Below are 19,959 nucleotides of genomic sequence, written 5' to 3' on the forward strand. Positions count from 1 at the left end.
AAACTTAACCTTAAAGCTATTGTTTCCAACCAGGCGCTGTTCGCGTTTGGAGAATTAGACATTGAGCTATGCATTTTCCGAAGAAATAATGTTGAAGCTCCACTAAACATTTTTATTCAATGCTCATTTTCGATATTGTTCTGGGAAAATGTATGTACCGGTAATCGGATTGCTGTTCGTTTAAGGTGGCCTCATAGCCTTCAGTATAACAACTTACTCTTCGATATTCCTCAAATGACAATATCGTTTGGACTTGTTAGCTGCTTATTGTTAGTAGCGCGTTTGGCTTGGCACTTGGCCCGTTTTACTATCTACCGGGCCAAGTGTAACAACAGAAAACCATCAATAGAGTACTTTGAAAACGTGGTGAAGGATACTGAAAAATCCGAGAAGTGTTCAGCGAAAAGAAAAAATAATTTAAGATTTCATTTTAGTAAATGGGGGCTTTGCCTGCCATGCTTTTGATTTGCGTTTATTTCATACTTTACTTATTTATTGTTGTTGTTGTGTCGTTTATCATTAAAAATTCTTAAGTCCGAGAAAAAGCTTAAGTCTACGACAAAATTCTTCACTTAAGGACTTTGCCTTCTTTAGTTTGTCTCACATTCTCACGTGATTTCTCGTCTACTTCGCGATGCAACTTTTAACGAAGCTGTTGCAGAAGTTTCATAAAAATTTGCAGATCTTCAAATTTAACGACGTTTGGCGAGAACTATATGAGGCAACTAAAGAGTCGCGTTTGTGGCGGTTGGAACCACGCCACACAATGGTTATGACTGGTATTATGACGTCTCGAAAAGATGAAAGAGAGCGGATGATCCAAAAACATCAGCAGTTGATCGTGTCCGTGTGGTCCAATACAAATCACTAGAACTAGTTGTTGTCTATTGTGACTCTACTTGTTCAGTTTAAAGCTGACTCAGTGTGACCGACAAGAGCACGAGCACCCGATCGACATAAGAACGTGCTCGTTCCTGATTAAACGGTGAAGGTTTGAAACTCGGTGCCATGACCTGTTTGTTCGTGACTTCGATAAGAACTCAAATGAATAAAATTTAACAAAAATTAAACTCATGTTATAAGAAAGGCACACGGAGATTCTCCATATCATGTGTTCGAGCGGGGAAACCCCAGCACCGAGCCAAAATAAGTCAAAAAGCATAAACTTATTCTGATATTGGTCTCTAAGGTGGCATTAAGCCATCGACATATCTTTTGAAATACCCGACTGACTGGTTTGGAACGACTGATAATAATAAGCATCCGCTTTCGTGACGTAATATTTGTAAAAAGCTCTGAATAGTGCGACAGAATATATTTCAACCAAAAACTTAACAAGTGCGAGTCTGATGAAAATCAAAGAAAAAATGCTCAAAAAAAACAAATTCACAGATTACAATCGCATCCAAATGCGGCTTTCCTTTAAAAATCTGTTTCCAGCAACACAAGTATCGTGTCATGGCACTGGAATATCATAAACAGATTAAATCACTTACAACGCAATTAAGCCAGGCTTGGCAGATAGTAAAATATCTTTGAGCAGCTCTAATCGATTTGATTCAATGAGCTAAATAGCTGCTTTTTACAGCAAAGCACAGCCTGCACAGACTGTGTAGCCAAAGAACTTTAAATGCATGCTGTAGAGTGTAGAAAGCAGCTTACAAATGATGTTGGTAACAAGGCGCTCTGTGAAAAGTTCCCGTGTGCGTGTGGGGCGTTTATGTCTTCCACATACTCCATGCTTGCAAAATCTACAGAAATTATTTCTGAAATTCTTAACTTATGGGTTACAGACGCCAGAATAGAACACTGTAACCTATGTAGGTGTATGTACACTTGAAAGAGAAAACAGAATAACGACATAAAGAGTGCGCTGTGAGGAAACAGAAGTAATGAATCTGCCAAGGTGAAGTTTGGTGACAAGTCATTTCATCCTACCACTACATTCAACCGTAATTACAGCATCTTCAAAATTTATTGTGGACGTTCTCAAACTGACGCAGCCTACCAGTCCCAAAAAATCCATGACAAAGCATACGCTACGTCACAATTACAAAGCGCTCATCGCTTTGTTGTCATAGGAAGGGGGTTTCTCATTTAAGGAGCCAGGTCGCTCCTCGGAATAACTGCTTGTCGCCATCTTGTGGTTGGTGCATTCCTACAGAATGAAGCAAGCATGGTTATTCAAGCAGGACTAATTCAAGTCACATTTCTGCTACTAACCTTTTCATCCGTTTGTTGAAGTGGATTGATGAGAACTCCGCCCGATATGAAATACCCGAGCCCGGCTCCTACACACGCCGACACCACCAACCAGACATTATACGTCATCACAACCAACATGAGAAAGTACGCCAGAAACACCTGCGTGGGTTGATGTTATATTTAATGGTCAAATGGAAACTAAGCAATTACGCTAAGTACAGTGGCTCCGGCAGTGTCACACGCCACGCCACCTAGTTCTGGTTATTTAAAAGACAACACGATCGTGAGAATATGCTAATTACCTGCGCAATATGGAGGAAGCTTTGCAAAGTATGATACGTCCAGAACGCCAAAGTTCGGTTTGGTGACGTCATTTGTTCATTTTTTTCCGACTTTCCCTGCAGATTAATCAGTGTTCAAGTTTTACACGGTATAGGTCTACGACCCATGTAAACATCATGAACTGAATGTAAACAGGTTTCTTTGCTACGAATTGTTATTAATAGCATCGACCCGATGTGGGCAAATAAACACGTGAGTTTATGGACTTCAGCGCGAACGTTCCAGCGCACCTGGAAATATTTTCAAGGTGAAACCCAGCAAACATGGCGCGTTGTGCTGCAGTTGGTTCGGCATCAACAGCTATAAAGTTACTTCGTTGTATTTGCTTTGGAGAAAAGTCATAAGTAACGTATTAACCCTTCCTTTGGACCAGACAGCTAACTATGTCGTCAAAAGTCTTATTACGTAATAAAAGGGGAACAATGGTTGGAACAGTACGTTCCCTGAATGCCTGAAACATGACTCACGTCATTATCCACCTCCGCAAATTTCCGCAGCATCTTTGCTCCCCAAATTTGTCGCAGATTTTTAAGAACTTCGTACAAGATGGCGATCGCAAGCACCCCGAAGCAAGAACCAATCAGAGCTGTTGGAAACAATTAAGATCATTATGACGACACAATCAGACCTCACAGTGTGACGCAATTGTTTCCATAGTTACCTGGCTGGTCTTTGATCTCCCAACCTTGGAATACGACGGTGAAGGGGACGAGAAAGTTGAAGTACATGGTCATGGACATGGAGCCCATGTCGCCCATACCTCCAGGCGACCCGGTCGACCCGCTCATATCCATGTCCATGATGTATCCTGACAGGCAATGTCTCGACGCTTAACTAAGACCTGACCAAACATCAATGATTAACTTCGCCGCCAACCCTCGCCAGTTTATCTGTTGCCTCTTCCTGGCTGTGGATTATTTCTGCTGAAACTTTCACTGAAAAAGCTCGCATCGACAGAAACCGTCAGGAGACGCAGTGGTCAAGACACGTTGCTGGTCAACGTCATTCTGACCTTGTCTTGATAACCTACGTCATAATTGCTCATATGATGTCACACAGTTCTTTTTCGACAATCCACATATTCTACTGAGAATTTGTGCCCGACTTTCACAGAACGTTTGTATATCTGACCATTGTGACGTAATCCGCTTTATTGCCACGTATTACTACCTATGTTGAGATATTAATCACTTATAGTGACGTAATAAACTTCGGACTACCCGATAAACAGAACTAAGTTTTCACAGAAGTGTCTTCTGGGCGATGGGCGCCAACCACGCTACTGGCGCGCGAAGTATTTCTCTTCGCTCCATCTTTGTTCACGACAATCATTATGACGTCATACACGACTGCTTACCTTTGCTCAGGCGACAATATCTCGAATGTTGCGGTGCGATTTGACCTTTGACCTGCTCTTTCATGTCAAAGCCCTTATAAATGTACTGGAAGGTGAGTTTAAAAATCTATTCAAAGTTTTATCCGTCAAAATCAGCTTATAGCATTCTTCACATCAAGGTGATGCCAGTTTTAGATGGAGGCGACAACTCAAGCAAAATCTTTCAATTAATTCAGGCGGAAATATTTCAAGTCCTCAAAAGCTGTCCAACTAATTCACCCGAAACAACTTTCAAATTAACAGCGATGGAATCCTTGCTCGCTCAAACTTTCATCTGCGGTCTATTGCTGCGTTCTACTTTCTATGCGTCCCATGCAGTGGCTGCAGATAAAGGAAACAGATCATTTATTTCAAACAAACCAACGATAATCAATAATATGAGTGACGTCACAATAAACAAGTTTTTAATGCTCTGTTTAACTTGCACATCGCAACCAAGTATCGTTCTTTCTAGCAATTGGTCATTTGTGTTGATAACAAGTTAAGCAAAGCCACGAGCACCATCCAATGCTTGGAATCGTTTCTCGTCTTCTGTTATCAACCACTGCTAGATGGCGCAAGTAAGCTACTCGTCACATAAATGCCCGCGCATGCGCAGTCGAACAGCGATAAATCAAGAAATTCTATAAAAATGTCCATTTATTTAATGACGCACGAACGCAGCTTTATGAAGGAAACTTTTAGGGATCACGTGGCAAAACTCTATGATTTATGACATCACGACATATAATTTATCTCGACCAATCAGCTTTCTCCTTACCCGGGTCGACAGAGATATTTCCCATCGCTGCAACGATCGATGATGGCGGTTTAAGATAAAATCCTAACAACTACTTTTTCGCTTTCTACTCTATCGATCGCGCCTTCCGTTGTTACGTAACAGTGGCAAGGGTAGATGTATTTGCCTAGAAAATGCAGATGAGAGAAATGTTGCATTATGATGTCACAAGCATCAACTATATTGTGCGTTATGATGTCATAATAGAAACTTGAATTCAAAATCAGGCGCAGATAAGCTTCAGGTTTTCACTTAGTATTGAGAACTAGTTAATCTTCGTATTGTGACGTCAACACAACAAGCCTCAGTCGCATTAATCACGATATTTTGTCACGTTCTAGAATGACGTAGTACCCTGCTTTCCGCTTCTAGTAAACTTTCCACCATCTGCTCCATTGAAAGCGTAGTAGCGCGTGAGAGCTCTGTACAGACTGTCGAAGGTTGCTTGAAGCTCAGAGGTCTGTGCTGAGAACCGAGGTTCATCTGCGCAGAACATTTTAATGGCTGGGGCTTTGTGAGGTCATAAAGATGTAGTGATGATTACAAAACGTCACATGTGTATATTGCCAACCAAAAGAAAGGGTTTCAGCCACACGACCCCTTGCGTGAGACAATGCAGAGGTGATAGCTCTTGTTATTTTGGGCAAGTTTCCGTCTCAACCAATCAGAGCGCAGTTCGATGACAGCCTGCCTGTAATGAAGCCTCCGACCGTTTTTGTGGAGATAAACAAAATGAGGCAACTTTAGAAGAACTAGTCCTCGTCGTTGTTTAATTTTCTAGGAATTTGATCAACAGCAATAGAAAATTAGATGTTGAAAACACTAAGTGAAGTAAACAAATTAAGTTATAAGAATACACAGAGAGTATAGAAGAAGGAAAAATAAATGATAGATTTTATTCATTGATGAAACAGATTAACATTGACTGTTCTTTTAATGAGATAAATTTTGGTAGAGGTCAAACAAAAAAGTTTTCCCAACTAAGTGTTGAGCATGAAAAGCGCTTTATTGTCAGTTTGCTTTCAACTTTGATTTTATTTAAAATCTTAATAATACTTTGATGGACGCAATTCTACTTATGTTTGTAGAAAGCGTGGAAGCGTGGCTTTGTTTTCTTGTTAGTTTGTGAGCAAATACTTTCAGTTGTCGTCGCTTGATTCAAAGCTCTAAGCATGAGCCACAAGAGCGGAATCCAGGCCAGTATCTCCCACATGCTCGCCCCTGTATACCACATGCCCGGCGGCAGCAAGAACAACTCCCCTGTGCGGCACGAGAACAAAGCGGAAAGCTTGCCGGGGTCACCAGTGCATAATGGGGTCGGAAGAAGCGGGTCGTTCAGCGACAAATCAAGGAATGCTCTGGAACTCTTCATGTCAGGTGAAAGGCACGCTCTCATGGAAGACTACCCAGCCTATAAAGAGAACTCAATCTGGGAGGTGAGTACCGCAGTTTGTTGTAGTTTGTCGCATGATTTGGTTACAAAGTTTAGCAATAAGTACGAGTAAGTAGTAGTGGACTATTGCTATCCTGTAGTTCTAAATAAGAACAATGTCTTACATGAAAACAAAAATCGATAACTATTTTCATGCCAAGAACGCGATAATAATAGCGGACAAAATTAGAAAGCTTGAGACTCATTTTTAATAAGAAGTCTAGGCTACGTCATGTCAAGATATTGATTATGCTTCCGAGGTTATGCCAAATATTAAAGATCACGTGTCATTTGTCACGTTTTCCCGTCCAAGCATCGATTGCCTGCTATTTGTAGTATTTTTCAAGTTTTCCTTGTTTCCTTCCTTAGCGGTTAAAGCAGGGATGTCCAACCTTTTATTATAGTGGGCCGCATTGTCACTTGAAATAATTCAATGGGCCGCAGAACCTATTAAATTTCAAGAAAAATGGATACATAAAGAGCTGACTGGTACATTTTAATTAGGCTAAGATTCAAAGTTCAAAATACTACTTGGAGTGAAAATGACTAGCGGGCCGCACAAAAACCTCAGGTGGGCCGCAATGTGGCCCGCGGGCCGCAGGTTGGACATCCCTGGGTTAAAGGGTTGGTCTTAGGCCTATATAGTTAAGTGATTTCAACTTGTGTTCGACACGCGGTGTCGCCATTATTAGCGCTCGCTCTTGTTCAGTAATCCTTGGGAACGTTTCTCGTTTTGGCGAGATCACGTATAAATTACAAAAACAAAAAGAAACTGTGTCCATCGATCAGAACCAGCAGCAATCGTCAACATCAGTTTTATAAGTAGCTGGTTTGTTACTTTTCCGGTTTTAAACCTTGGGCCTGGGTAGTTAGTAGTGGTTTTACCTTTCAATTCATTGTGTAGCATATCTTTCTTCGATCACGAGTGATTATAGCAACTCGCCCCACAACAAATCTGGAAAAAATAAACGGATATCGAATACGAGTTTATGTGATGCAAAGAAGTTTTTCAGTTTATGGACGAAATCTATAATTTTTTGCTTTATTAGACAAAATTTAATCAAAGAAAAAAAAGCAGAAAACGTTCAAAGTGTTTAGTTAAATTAAAGTGCTAAAAATAGGTTTTCCTCTTGGTCATGTTGAGATGCAAACGCATGATTAATTGAGGGAATATCTAAAAGTGAGGAGTTACAAGATATTTTCTACCTCAATTGTGATAGTGATTGGTTTTAACATTCTTATAGCATACCACCCCAAGCTTATTGTGGAAGAAATTCTTTAATTTTTTGAGGTTTTTCATTTTTTCGGAGACCGTGAAAATTTTCTGTAATCTTAAAACTAGATTGTATTGATGCTCAGTATAGATTTTATTTTTAAACTTGTAGTATTTAATTTTTGAATTTTCTCTGGTTGTGCGTTAGCATGCATCACATGCCATGTTAATTAAAGTTAGTTGATTTGTAATTCCCCACTTTCCGTCATTCCGCAAATTAATGTTGCCCTATACGTCACCCTAAAATCCTAAATTCTAATGCGGCTGGACAAAAATTTTTGTCTCCAAGAATTTCGGTTCAGCTTCTGCTGGTCAAAAACTGGAAAATACAGTTTGAGAAAACGACCTGTCAGAAAAAAAAGTGAATTGTTCAGCGAAAGTAGGTCACGCAACGCATTGAAAGATAGGCGTTACGTCAGGAGAATTGGTAGCCTATGCAAAAACTTCATTTTAGTTATTTGGGGTTTAATTAGATTTAGATTAGATGGTAGATTTGGGTTAAGTTTCGGTTACTATGCTATAACATTTAAGTTAGGTTAACCAAAAACTATGAAAAATAGCTTGAACGCACGAATTTTTGTAATGAAATACCTATAGGCCTAGTGCCAGTTGCGGCCGCCAGAAAATGTTTGGTTGGTCATTTATTCCTGTATTTGTGTAGATCTGCAGAGGCTAATGCAGCAGATGCAGAGCTTATCTGTCTTAACTTATGTTATTTTGACTTAATTTACCTGCTGAATTAATTCTCTGACTCTATTGTTGCGTGCGGTTAGAATTCTCTAACCTTTTAACCAATGACAGCGTCTATTTCACCGTCATCTGGTAACTGAATTTAGCAAAAGGTTTTTCGGTATACGGTTAGCCGGTTCTGCAATTAGTATTTTCTTACTTTGGCAAATGGCGACTGGTGAAGTAGACACTTGTTTTACCGGCCGCCGTTTACCAAAGTGGGAAAATATGAATACAGTAAACGGCAATTACGTTAGTCAGTGAATTGAAATGTATATCAGTTTCAACTTAGAACCACCTACTAAATGTGGATTTAACTAGTTATGGACTAAGCGGCTGTGCTAGGCTAGTTGTTACCAGCAATTATTACCATAATTACTTTTGAGCACATTTTAAGCCATCTCAGCTTTGCAACTTTTCCACTTTTATTGGTGCGTGCTCGTAGCAACTGGTTTCAATTTTTGTCCACACCCCACTTTTGATAAAAAATAAAATGATTCGTTGATTGATGAAGTTTGTAATCTCTTATTGCAGCAGCTTAGGCCTTTGGTTTAAGTTCCAGGTTATATAACTGGTTAAACATCACGATAATGAAATAATGAGTGAGATGTAAGAGTTTGGTAAGAGCCAATCTGCAGTGAGTTTTGATCAGAGTTGCCACGGGATAGAACATTGATGTAAGATCATTTTGCTTGGAAAAAATTTGTTTAAGAAGATATAAATCAAAACAGCACAAGCGGCGGATTCTACTTATTAAACTTCATCCACTGTTGCGCCAATATCATAATATCAGACCCAAGCAATGATAGAGGGAGGTATCGACTTGCTTGATGGCTTCACGTTTGGACCAACAATAGCTGACGATGAAGTCCACAATGATTACTTTTCGCAGCATTTTTGGGTGAGTAGATCCTCCTGATCTCATTCTGAGTGTGATCTGTTCATTGTTAGCAGAGTTATTCAGTTATTCAGCAGTTGTTCATCTTTGTTTCAATGCAATTTAAGCAATTATTGAAGAAGTCTGGCTGTGAAGAAAGATTTTCTTTATAATAAAGTCATCATCTAGACCTGAATAATAATCCTGTTGATGAAATTGAAAACATGTATTTTGATAATATCATCTATGAATCATGGTCAACACAGTTAAACTTTAAATACAGATTAATGCAATTTTTTAAGAACTTGAAACGTTTTACATTCTGACATGTTTTATGTGCATAGTCAGTATACATTATGGCATCATAAAGAACTCTTTTTTCCTGCTTCCTACGCAAAATTTTGTACCAGTGTTAGTCTGACATACCAGGAATTTATGGTGTTAAGGTGATGCTTTATTTTTATGTCACTGACTTTGTCTGTTTTTAAAGTGGCGTTCGAAAAATGGCATGACCCCCCCTTTCAATGGACCAGTAAGTATTTAGTCACTCTGCTTGGTATGAAACTAATTCAATTTGATTGAAGTGACTTTGCAATTGAGACCTTTATTCTATGTCCTCTTAACTTTGCTGTATGTTTGATAAAAAGTTTTACTTCTAAATGCTGTGCCTTGATACTCATTGTTTGCTATGATTTTACAAAACTAATCAGGAAATAGATGGAAAGTTTCTCCCGTAATCTTATTCACAATATGCCTGTAACGATGTTGTCATTGTGATGGGACATTTAGGTGATAGCTTAAGCATTTTCGGCATATCGGGATTGTTTCGTATTTCTTACAAATAGTTTCTATATTTTCTATATAGAAGAGGCAAAAGCTTATGACGGTCACTTAATTTCAAGCAATGAAATTATGCCGAGCTAAATGCCGATGTAATACCAAGCTTGGATATGTCAGAAAATATAATTTATGGCTCTCTCAGCTTGGTGCTATTTGGCATTTGCTGGTTGCTTGTGTTGTAAATGCAAAAATTTATTAACAGATATGGATCCATATATCAGCTTAAAATTGGTTAATATTAATAATTATTGATTTCCATTTCGACACACGACTGAAAATCTGACAAATTTCACTTCAGTCCAAACCTGACTCTCATTACCACACATATAGGAGTCGGTGCTTTTTCTGCTCGGTGCAAGGTTATTGGTTAAACACAAAAAGTTACTCTATAAATGGATTAAACAACCTTCGTTCCAAGATATACTCACAGGTGTTTGTGGCTTGCAATCACCTCAAGTGAGTTTTAATCCTGCCAACGCCTATTTTTGGTAAATAGGAACGAGAAATTGTCTTAGATTGTTTTCAATTCAAAGAAATTTTCGTTAATTGTCAACATTTGCACTCTTTTTCACCCTTTGATGCATTTACTGCAACTCTGCCAGCATTGCATCTTAGTCAATTTCACATGTCATGTGACATGCCAGGTTTTAGTCAAGTTTCTAGCCTTAAAAACATCTTGAGTCACGCGTATTGTGTCTTAATTGGGTAATTATCACTTTTAGGAAGTCATAATCATTGTCTTTATTCTTTGTGTGTGATCTGTGCATGATGCGTTAGGAGGTTTTCTACAAAGTATTTCTTGAATGCTCGTAGTAACAACAGAAATACATTGCACAAGATAATTTCTTGTAGATATTTCCCCTATTTGATTGTTTAGCTTGACTCTCTCTTGATTTTAATTGCAGTGGTAATGTGTTGGAATTGGAATGCAGATATTTCATATGATCATAGATGTCTATACATACACTTTATACAGTATGACATGCATTCTATTTCAAGTGGGTTGACTGTTGCTTAACTTATTTTCATGTTGATGATTTTCTGTTGGTCTTTTTTAGGGTGAGAAAAATCAGGGATTTGATGTTCTTTACCACAACATGAAGCACGGCCAGATTTCTGTCAAATATTTGCAGGACTTCATCCGAGAAAGGTTTGAAACTTTTTGAGATATTTTTATGCAGCAAATTTTTATTTTCTCATATTAATACACAGAGTATGCATTTTGTATGAATTAAAAAAGAGTGCCTGATGTAGGCATGTGTGCATTTTACAGTGCCAGCTCGGAAGACTTATACGCGAAACACCTCACCAAGCTTGCCAAACAAGCTTCAAACTCTAGCACACTTGGGTAAGAAACACCTGTCAATCATCTGACCAGCGTCATGATTGACATGTCAGCTTTGTTCATGGAAATTTGTTGAAATATTTAGGAGTTTTGCTCCAATGTTTGAAGTGTTTCGAGTCACAGCTGAAAAGCTTTCAAGTTGTCACATGGACGTGGTTCATAAGCTTCATGACATCATCAAAGAACTTTCAAAATATCTCGAAGAACAGAAAGGAAAGCACAAGCAGGTTAGTTTTTTATTGATGCACGACCTTTGAACCATGACATCAATATCTTTGACCCGACACAAAAGGTCAAGGATGAACTGGGGGGGACGGCAGATGCATTGCATCAAATCCAGACGACGACGGCGACCGTCCATAAAAGCAAAGAAAAATATCATCAACTGTGCATTGAAGCGGAACGAATGAGAAAGTCGTCAGCTTTGCCCAAGGACTTGGAAAAGGTAAAATTCATTCCCACAATGCAATCTGTCATGTGTTCGATCAAGTTTGAAGCCAGGAAATCATGTTTTATAATAATTCGAAGCGCTCATGCCTTGTTAAGTTTGCTGCACGGAAACTTAGATCACTAACTCTGAGCTAAACCTGCCCTTGTTTGTGGCACGCAGCAAGCACATGTGCGCGGTTATTGGTTTATCACGTTTCGTCTTATTACCAGGTCGAGGCAAAGAGCAAGAAAGCTGTGGAAGAATACAAGCACTTGGTTGAGAAATACGAGAACGTGAGAAGCAACTTTGAACAGAAGATGACAGACACTGCTAAGGTCACTTCAGTTTATCTGCGTTATTTCGATTTTACTTATCTGGGAAGTAATTTGCATGAGACAAAGCTTCACTGTTTTGCATCCATTGTTGCTGCTGTATTGTAAACATTACTTAAGCGTACTGTACACAGTTAAAAATGCTTAAATGCTTAGGACGTGTAATAGCTTGATTACGTATCCCCCTAATTACTTCCTCTGTGGTGGACAGTAGCAGTGAAGCACTTGTGTGTAATGCCAGCAACTACTTCACTGCCTTACAATTGTGCAAATATTGCAAAGTTAATCTGTGAATGGTGTTAAGCCGATTATTGTGATGTCATGTGCCTACCATGTTATCAACGATCATCGTGGTTCTTGTTTATTTAGAGATTTCAAGAAATCGAAGTTGCGCACCTGAAGCACATGAAGTCTGTCCTTGATGCCTATATACTGTCTTATGAAAATGCCAATGTGCTAATCGGGCAGGTAAAATGCCGGCATCGTGAGGATCTCACGCGTGCACTGCGTCATCTGCATAAAGCGCACATAACCAGAGTAACATGATGCGTTAATTGAAGTTGGTTGATTACAAATTTCCTGTTTGTTGAAGGTACACCAGGAGTTCCGAAGGCAGGTTGGTGAAAATACGATAGATTCTCTCATCAAACAATATTGTGAGAGCAAAGGAACTGGCACAGAGAGACCAGGTGTGATGAGATTTGTTTTTTCAGAGATTGATTTAATGACGTTGTAGCAATTATGGGAAAGCAAACTTTAGCATAAGCCAGATGTCGTGAAATCTGTCCCCTGGTGCCTGTGCAGTAAGTTAGGCAAATCAATAAATGCATATGTCAAACCAGTGTAGGTTAATTAGTGAAACCCTTTGTTGGGAATAGCAAGAAATATAACTTGAATCTATAAACAAGATATGAAATAACTAAAACTTGGACAAGTGTGGTGTATTGATTATACCGATTGGATTAATGTGCTCTGTACTTCACTAAACATTTACTTATAGTCACATGGTAATGTGACCATTTTTCACGCTATTACATTTGTTAGTTACATGAGACACTCAGCATGTTACATGAGGCACTCAGCATGTTACATGAGACACTCAGTGGATGTGGGGAAACCACATCAGGCTTTGCTGACAATCTGCCTTCTCATTGTTTTACTGATTATGATAACGTTTGGTATTTCTAGTCATATAAAGGTGTTTTTATGAGATTTCTATGTTCTTCTGCACAGGTCCGATTGTGTTTGAAGAATGTGATGTTAATTCAATTGCTGCGACCGCGGAACCTACTGCAAATGGAGGAACAGCTGATGATGTCATAATGCCACCACCAAATCGGAACTCTAGACGACCAATCACCCTGCCCTTCATTCGAAGGAGGCCTCGGAAAAGTGCGAAAGAGAATATCCCTGCAAAGAACAAGGACGCGGAGAAAGAAGGAGAATCAATGTAAGGTCATGTTGTCATGGTGATATGATGTCATAGTGATATGATGTCATGGTGATATGTTGTCATGGTGATTTGATGTCATGGTTAACAAGATTCACGTTCAAATTTAAAGCAATCTCAGTTCCGTCTTTAATTAACTGGAAGTATGATTTTTCAAGATAAGTTGCATTATATTCTTCTGAGTGAGTCTGGTTTAAGCATTTCAATGCACATGCCAGCAATGTGCTGGTTACTACCACCAGCCACTTACAAACCCGACTTTCATTGCCTCACTTCATATTAACATTGCTTTCATCTTTCATCGAACATATCTTTTTTTTAGAGAATCGCCAGATAAAGATGGAAGCATGGTGAGTTAATGATGTCACATTTCAGTAAGTTTGTGTCACTATATTATACAAATTTCTAACTTTGTGTCTTTATTTCCTAGAAGGTTGACGATGAGGGATATACGATTAGACCAGAGACACCCAAGGTATCGGCATTGGCATATTTCATATAATTCCGAGGTTGGTTGATATTATTTCATATACTCAGGGGTCAAAGGGCAGCTGGGGACTTGAAAGCAGCGACGACTCCGACTCTGATGACTTCACAATGAGAAAGATTCACGTCAAAATCAACCCAAAAGACGAGGTTAGATTTATGACATTTTACCATCTCGGTTATTTTTATTCCACCACAATTGCCTTGTCAGTGACGTAATAAAGCTTTTGTGAACATTGATGTTAGATTGAGTGGGTCCCCTGTAATATTCGGCCTGATTGAGAGCAGTTGTAATAGTGATGGGCTCGAACAAATTCTGTTGTATTATGACTTCACTATACTGTATAATGACTACAAAATGTCAACGATATTATATAACTTTAACGTGATGTCTCGACAGAAAGTTGCAGAGTCAGGAGGAAGCGACCTGGTCACGTTAAACGCAATCACGAAAAATCTCACTTTGAACTCTCCTACACCATTGGTAGGTTGTGTGGGCTGTCAAGTTTAATTGCTTTTGTGATGTAACAATTGTTTTGTATTGCACGCCACAGAGGGGTGTGTCAGTGTATGGCAGTCCGGTAAGAGGTTTCATTTTGTTTAAAACTTGAACTAAGCAACTCGCATAGTCAAGCTTTTCATATCGTAATTGTTTGTTGTGGAATTGTCATAGCCGTCGCATAATTAGCTGAGATCATAAACACCTTATTGTCTTGCAGGGAGGAAAAAGACTGACACGTGAGTACCGACGCTGTGTTTACTTTCTTAATTTTGCGACAAAATTTTTGTCATTTTGAAATTTATTTCTCACAACCCAAGTTTTACTAAACCCCATTCAGCCTAACCTGACATCATATTAACCTGACATCATATTAACCCATCAGTTCGTCAGAAATTGTCCCAAGATTTTATCGACCACCTTGTTTTGAGTGAGGATATAATTGTCCAAGTTAGTTAGTTGTTTGCTCAGGTCGCCAATCGGATCGGAAATCCCCTGGTGAAGCCCCAATACCCCAGCTCCGACGAACCCTGAGTTCTTCAGATTGTAGCCCTTCTGACCAATCAAACACTGATGATGCCACGACCCCAGATACCCCGGCATTCAGTCCCGGCCTGACCCCGACAACGGTGCCGGATGTGACTCCGGTGGACTCACCCTCTCGTTTTGTGGGGTCCGTCCAGGTTTTACCCACTTTAAATGAAGCCCCACCCATTCCATCCCCCGTCCCCGCTCCTCGGAGATTTTCAAGGAACAATCTCAGCTATTTATCGTCGAGAAGAAAGGTCGTGACCTCTCCAAACAACAGGTTCTCGACCGCGTTTGTCCCTTACGAGGTCAAAGTTGAAGAGACGTTGGAGAGCAACGAGAATCTTGCCGACCACCAGCAGTTTAACAATGAGGCCTTTGTCGGTGAAAACGGGGTCTGGTCGTCAGACAGCTCGGGGCTCACAAAATCAGTCGGGGACCTCAGTGGGGGGAGTCCCCACAGCCGAAGAGAATCGTCGAAATTGAAATCTCTGATCAGCCCCAGAGCCGACCACTCAACTACGACGAACACCAACGTGGTCCTGAACATGACTCTTCGACACCTTGTTGCCTCACCCCTCTACAAACCTGACCCCATCAACGATGTTGAAACCCCGAGTGACATTCACTCCTCCCCTCCCGAAGAATCACCCCCGCAACCCACCAACCATGCGTGGGCTCATTTTGATGAAAGTGATGCCCAAGACAACGATGTCCATCATAGAAAGAAATCTGATGAAAATTTCAACGACAATAATGAAAAGTTGTCCCAGGTTGAGAGAGAGCGTCCGACTTTGAATGATAATGGGATGGTTAGGCTGGCTAGACCGCCATCTAGTGGCAGGGGTATGTTGGATGGGGCTCGTTTTAGCATGAATTTTTTATGAAAATTTTTATTTTGCACGAAGCTTTTTACAAAAGGGTCCAAGCTTGGTTCTGTTCGAGATTATTCAGTTTTTTTAAAGTGATTTTGGGTATTTTTTAAAACAATTCTATATTTTTGTTATTTGAGTTCCTGTTTTGCAGCTTTATACGTTGTTTTTTTTACACAACTGCACCATGTCTTGTTAAAAGAATGCCCCTGAGCCGTCGTCTCATTCAAAATCAACTCATTGATTTTGTTGAGGATTGAAAACTTCAATTTTATTTCTGTTTTCTTTCATTTAATTGACATTCGTGGTTTTGAAATTTCATCACTTTGTTTATGTTTAGCCACCAGTAATAACAGCAAGAAGTCAAGAGAATCTCCGATTATTGAGACAAAGTAAGAACTACGTATGATTTCTATTGAAACTGATGTTATCTGACAATTTATGACGAGCATAGTTGAGTTAACGATGTTTGCATCGACACTCAATACACCTCGTGGCACCACGTCCGCCAACAGGGTGGTTTGTAAATGATTAACTTTTTATTGGTCAACCAAGTCCTACATTCCTTTCATAATTTATATGGTCGTTCAACACACTCCCATTCTCGTTGACTGCTTTATTGGTGTCGTTGAGTCACGTGCACTTTTGACTCGCTTCAACACACCGAGTGTGACCTTCATATTCAGATCAAAATTTTATTTCAGAAGCAAGTCTGTCTCCGATGAACTTTTTGACATATTTGGCAACAATGCTCCTTCCACAGCGAACAACATCGACTCCTTTGCTGGTCTCTTCACATCCGCAGCATCCTCCACCAAGAATGTTCCGGCAGAATTCTCCTCTTCGATGACTCAATCCTCATCCAACGTATCTCTCAACAATCTTTTACTCATGCCATGTAAGACAACGTCCTTTGTGATCTCATAATGTGATTGTTGTAGTCTTGTGACATCACACCTTGAATTATCGTTTATTGTTTGTTAAAGCGATTGACAAAGAAGCAGACAAAGAGGTCATGAAGCTGACAAAGACGTCAGCGGAGAGTCCACAGGAAGCCACGACACGACCGAATGATCTTTCTCTGACCGCTGCATGGCCTGAACCACAGAAAGGTGAGGAGGTGTCGTATTCTTTATCATGTGCTGTTGTCATATAAACGCTTCAGCTGAAATTTCTGCATGTTGATGAATTTTTCCAACTCTACCCACCCTTGCTCGTAACTTGCAACATTTTCTGCATCGTCATGTTATTTTTGAAAATTTTCACACTTTCTAGCCTCTTCTGCCCCTCTAGCGCCCTCTGAGAGTTGGTCTTCGTTGTCATCATTTGGGGGAACCCCCATGGATGGTTTTTCTTCTTCGCGAGGTCCGAGCCCTTTAACATTGATGCACGGCGACCCGATCCCTATCGCTGCGGCTTTCACAGAGACCGTCCACGCTTTCTTCAAAGGAAACAACAACGACAGGTGGCTTGTTATAAGATGTCGGTGGCTTAAGTAGTTGTTATTTGTCATCTCATCGCTGTTGACGTCAGAAGTTGCAGGCTGGTATAATAACGTGATGTCTATTATGTCCAGGTGCATGGTGAAGGTCACCGGTGAAGTTCAGATTTCGTTCCCGGCCGGGATTATCCGAGCGTTCACTTCCAACCCCAACCCCGCCACCCTCAGCTTCAAGGTGAAGGGGGCTTCCCTGATACAAGACTTCACCCCGAACCCCAAGCTTCTCTTCACGTGAGTTATCTCGATAAATTGGCCGCTAGTGCGGTTGTGACGTCTTACTTGAGGTGAGACTTTGATATTTCCGCTGAAATAAATCTGGTTTTAGTAATTTCTTCGTTAACGTTTCTTGCACTTTCGCGCCACATCGAGTTTAACCGCGACCGCATCGTGCAGTGATTCGTCACAAGCGGATTCGCCCGAGCGCACCTTCTGGTTCAACATGTCCTCGCTAATATCGTGCGTGAAGAAAATGACCGAGAGTAACCCCAACGCCCCGTACTACAACGTGTCAGTTCTATCGTACCAGGTGCCCGTCTACCACTTATGCCTCATGGGCTTGCATTTGCTGGCCTCAGTGTTGTTGGAAGCTGGGATTTGTTTGACGGAATCTCTGTTTATCGTTACAGTTGAACAGCCAGTCGGGTCGTGATTTGGTTCCGCTTCATTTGGCAAGTCGATGGAAGCTCGAAGAAAATCTGACTGAAGTGAACGTTGATTACAGGTTGGTGCCATGATTTGACAGAATGTTGTCAAACAACGGCTTAAATATCATCAATGTCCCGCTTTATTATATTCCAGCTACAACTCCAAATCCTTCTCAACCCCCTTAAAGAATATCCAGGTTATCGTCCCAGTCGATGGTGGGGTCACCAATGCAGACTCAACTCCAGCTGCAATATGGTTTGTCGATCGTCTTTTGTCTCATGCATTTTATTGGTGTTGATGAAGTCTTATACATTTTACACAAATTCGCTAAAATTTCAGGAATTCTTCACAAAATCGTTTGACGTGGAAGATGACTAACCCGATCTCGACCGCGTCACCCTCTGGTACCTTGTGTAGCAGATTGACCCTTGCAGCTGGACCTAGCAGGTCATCAACCCTAGCAGTACAATTTGTTTCCGAAGGTTCAACGTTGACCGGAGTTGAGTTTGAGCTTACAGGGTCGGGTTACCGGCTCTCATTGGTCAAGAAGAGATTCACATCAGGTCGGTGTCATAAACATGTCCGGTTTTATCATTCGCTTCAATTGTTTCTTTGAACTGTGCATTACCCTTTGCCCTTGAATTTTCAGGGAAGTATTTGTCTGAAGGCAATTCTTGATTTTCCACATGACGTCATCTGTTGTCTATGAGTTCCAGATCAGATATTTCCTTTCAACTGCCTTGTCATATATTTTGTTTCGTTATACTAATCACCACTTTCTAATGAAATACTTTCAAGAATAACTCTTCTGCTTCTATGAAGTAGCAATTACTCCGAGTTTGTGGATCTTTATCTCCACGATGATTGGTGTTTGCATTTTCCATAAACATCACATTCCTATTTTTGTGATTTTGCTACAGTTGGGCCCTTTGCTGATTTTATGAGAAATTTATTCACTGTATTTTCTAGCTCACCTTCGTTCGTTGAAGGCTGAAACAATGTTCATTAAGCGGTTTCATGCATACGTCATCAGTTTTTTGATTCTTAGTGATTCGAAACGTGCAATATTGGCATGAATCAGCGTTAAAACAATCCCAAACTCATATAAAGAAATCTGAATGGAAACTTTATTCTAATCCGTGTACAAAGAAATCCGTCTTTCTGCACTTCGCAGTTTCTCAAAAAATTGATATTAATGGTAGGTTAAAGTTGTTCTTGTAATAAGTCTCAAACCTGTCATTATAATTCAAACAGAGATGTTTTATGTGTTTTCTCGTAATGTGAAGTTTACTCTATGTTTAAAATGATCGGTCTCCAGAAGCTAAATTTCAGTAATTCGAAGCGCTGGAGACGACAAATTCTTTTCTACAGTTCCTCTTACGCCATCGTGTGGTGGTTTGTAAACAACCCCAAATACAATTGTAGTTGAATTTTCTAAGAGGGTTTTTCTATTGTTCTTTTTCGTGTTGTTAATTTGTGCACAAAGTTTCGCATCTAGTGTTGTTAATTGTGATCACATAATATGTAATGTTTAAATGAATTGTTAACTCATACATTGATATATCAATTTAAATTGTTGTTATAGGAAAACATGGAACCCAATGCAGGTAAACTTAGGTTACTGTTGCAAATTGCAAGATGGAAAAAACCCGACACAAACCCGTAAACTTGCAACCGATGTTTGGTCAATTCATCTCCCAACTCGACTCGTTTAAGTTGCTTTTATATAAATGACATTATGGTTGTCAGATGTTGAATAGACCTGGGCTTATTTGGCTTGAAATTATAAAGATTTTACAGAATCAGAACTACTCCCCTGCCATAGAATTGCTCCATGATAATTTAGAAACGAACTTGGAAAAGTGGATCTACTCTATGAAATAAAGTACCGTATCAGTTTTGAGATAATTTGCAGACGATACGGTCAGTCTGAAGAAACTTTCCGGGGTTTTGGTTGTTTTGTCTGTTTAGGCAGCTTAATGAGTCCTGGTCTCTACTG

General features: G+C 40.0%; 2 protein-coding genes across 5 annotated transcripts; one reads left to right on the forward strand and one right to left on the reverse strand.

Moving 5' to 3' along the window:
- Nucleotides 1-1,315: 1,315 nt before the first annotated feature.
- LOC143459853 (protein SLC31A2-like) lies at nucleotides 1,316-3,685 on the reverse strand. 2 transcript variants are annotated; one of them, XM_076957156.1, is made up of 6 exons: nucleotides 3,209-3,685; nucleotides 3,015-3,133; nucleotides 2,508-2,603; nucleotides 2,224-2,364; nucleotides 2,009-2,158; nucleotides 1,316-1,751 (listed from the first exon to the last, which is right to left on the reverse strand). In XM_076957156.1, the coding sequence occupies exons 1-5, from the start codon at nucleotides 3,345-3,347 to the stop codon at nucleotides 2,051-2,053; spliced, it is 603 nt and encodes a 200-aa protein (XP_076813271.1). In that variant the 5' UTR covers nucleotides 3,348-3,685; the 3' UTR covers nucleotides 1,316-1,751; nucleotides 2,009-2,050. The 2 variants fall into 2 exon arrangements, with proteins under 2 accessions (XP_076813271.1, XP_076813270.1); XM_076957155.1 differs by lacking the exon at nucleotides 1,316-1,751 and having other exon boundaries at nucleotides 1,957-2,158; nucleotides 3,209-3,409.
- A 2,128-nt stretch (nucleotides 3,686-5,813) lies between these two features.
- Nucleotides 5,814-19,710, forward strand: LOC143459277 (F-BAR domain only protein 2-like). Of its 3 annotated transcripts, XM_076956352.1 has the most exons (25): nucleotides 8,799-9,056; nucleotides 9,523-9,564; nucleotides 10,931-11,022; nucleotides 11,146-11,220; nucleotides 11,303-11,444; nucleotides 11,510-11,662; nucleotides 11,878-11,982; nucleotides 12,349-12,447; nucleotides 12,572-12,668; nucleotides 13,213-13,429; nucleotides 13,752-13,779; nucleotides 13,860-13,904; nucleotides 13,967-14,065; nucleotides 14,316-14,399; nucleotides 14,635-14,653; nucleotides 16,155-16,206; nucleotides 16,519-16,712; nucleotides 16,801-16,926; nucleotides 17,090-17,279; nucleotides 17,391-17,546; nucleotides 17,709-17,841; nucleotides 17,942-18,036; nucleotides 18,114-18,215; nucleotides 18,300-18,523; nucleotides 18,610-19,710. In XM_076956352.1, exons 1-25 carry the CDS (start codon nucleotides 8,958-8,960, stop codon nucleotides 18,636-18,638), a joined length of 2,697 nt encoding a protein of 898 aa, XP_076812467.1. In that variant the 5' UTR covers nucleotides 8,799-8,957; the 3' UTR covers nucleotides 18,639-19,710. The 3 variants fall into 3 exon arrangements, with proteins under 3 accessions (XP_076812466.1, XP_076812467.1, XP_076812468.1); XM_076956351.1 differs by lacking the exons at nucleotides 8,799-9,056; nucleotides 9,523-9,564 and adding an exon at nucleotides 5,814-6,157; XM_076956353.1 differs by lacking the exon at nucleotides 9,523-9,564 and having other exon boundaries at nucleotides 8,801-9,056.
- The last annotated feature ends 249 nt before the right edge of the window (nucleotides 19,711-19,959 follow it).

Source organism: Clavelina lepadiformis, chromosome 5 (assembly GCF_947623445.1).
Source record: "Clavelina lepadiformis chromosome 5, kaClaLepa1.1, whole genome shotgun sequence".
In the NCBI taxonomy this organism is placed as follows: domain Eukaryota; kingdom Metazoa; phylum Chordata; class Ascidiacea; order Aplousobranchia; family Clavelinidae; genus Clavelina; species Clavelina lepadiformis.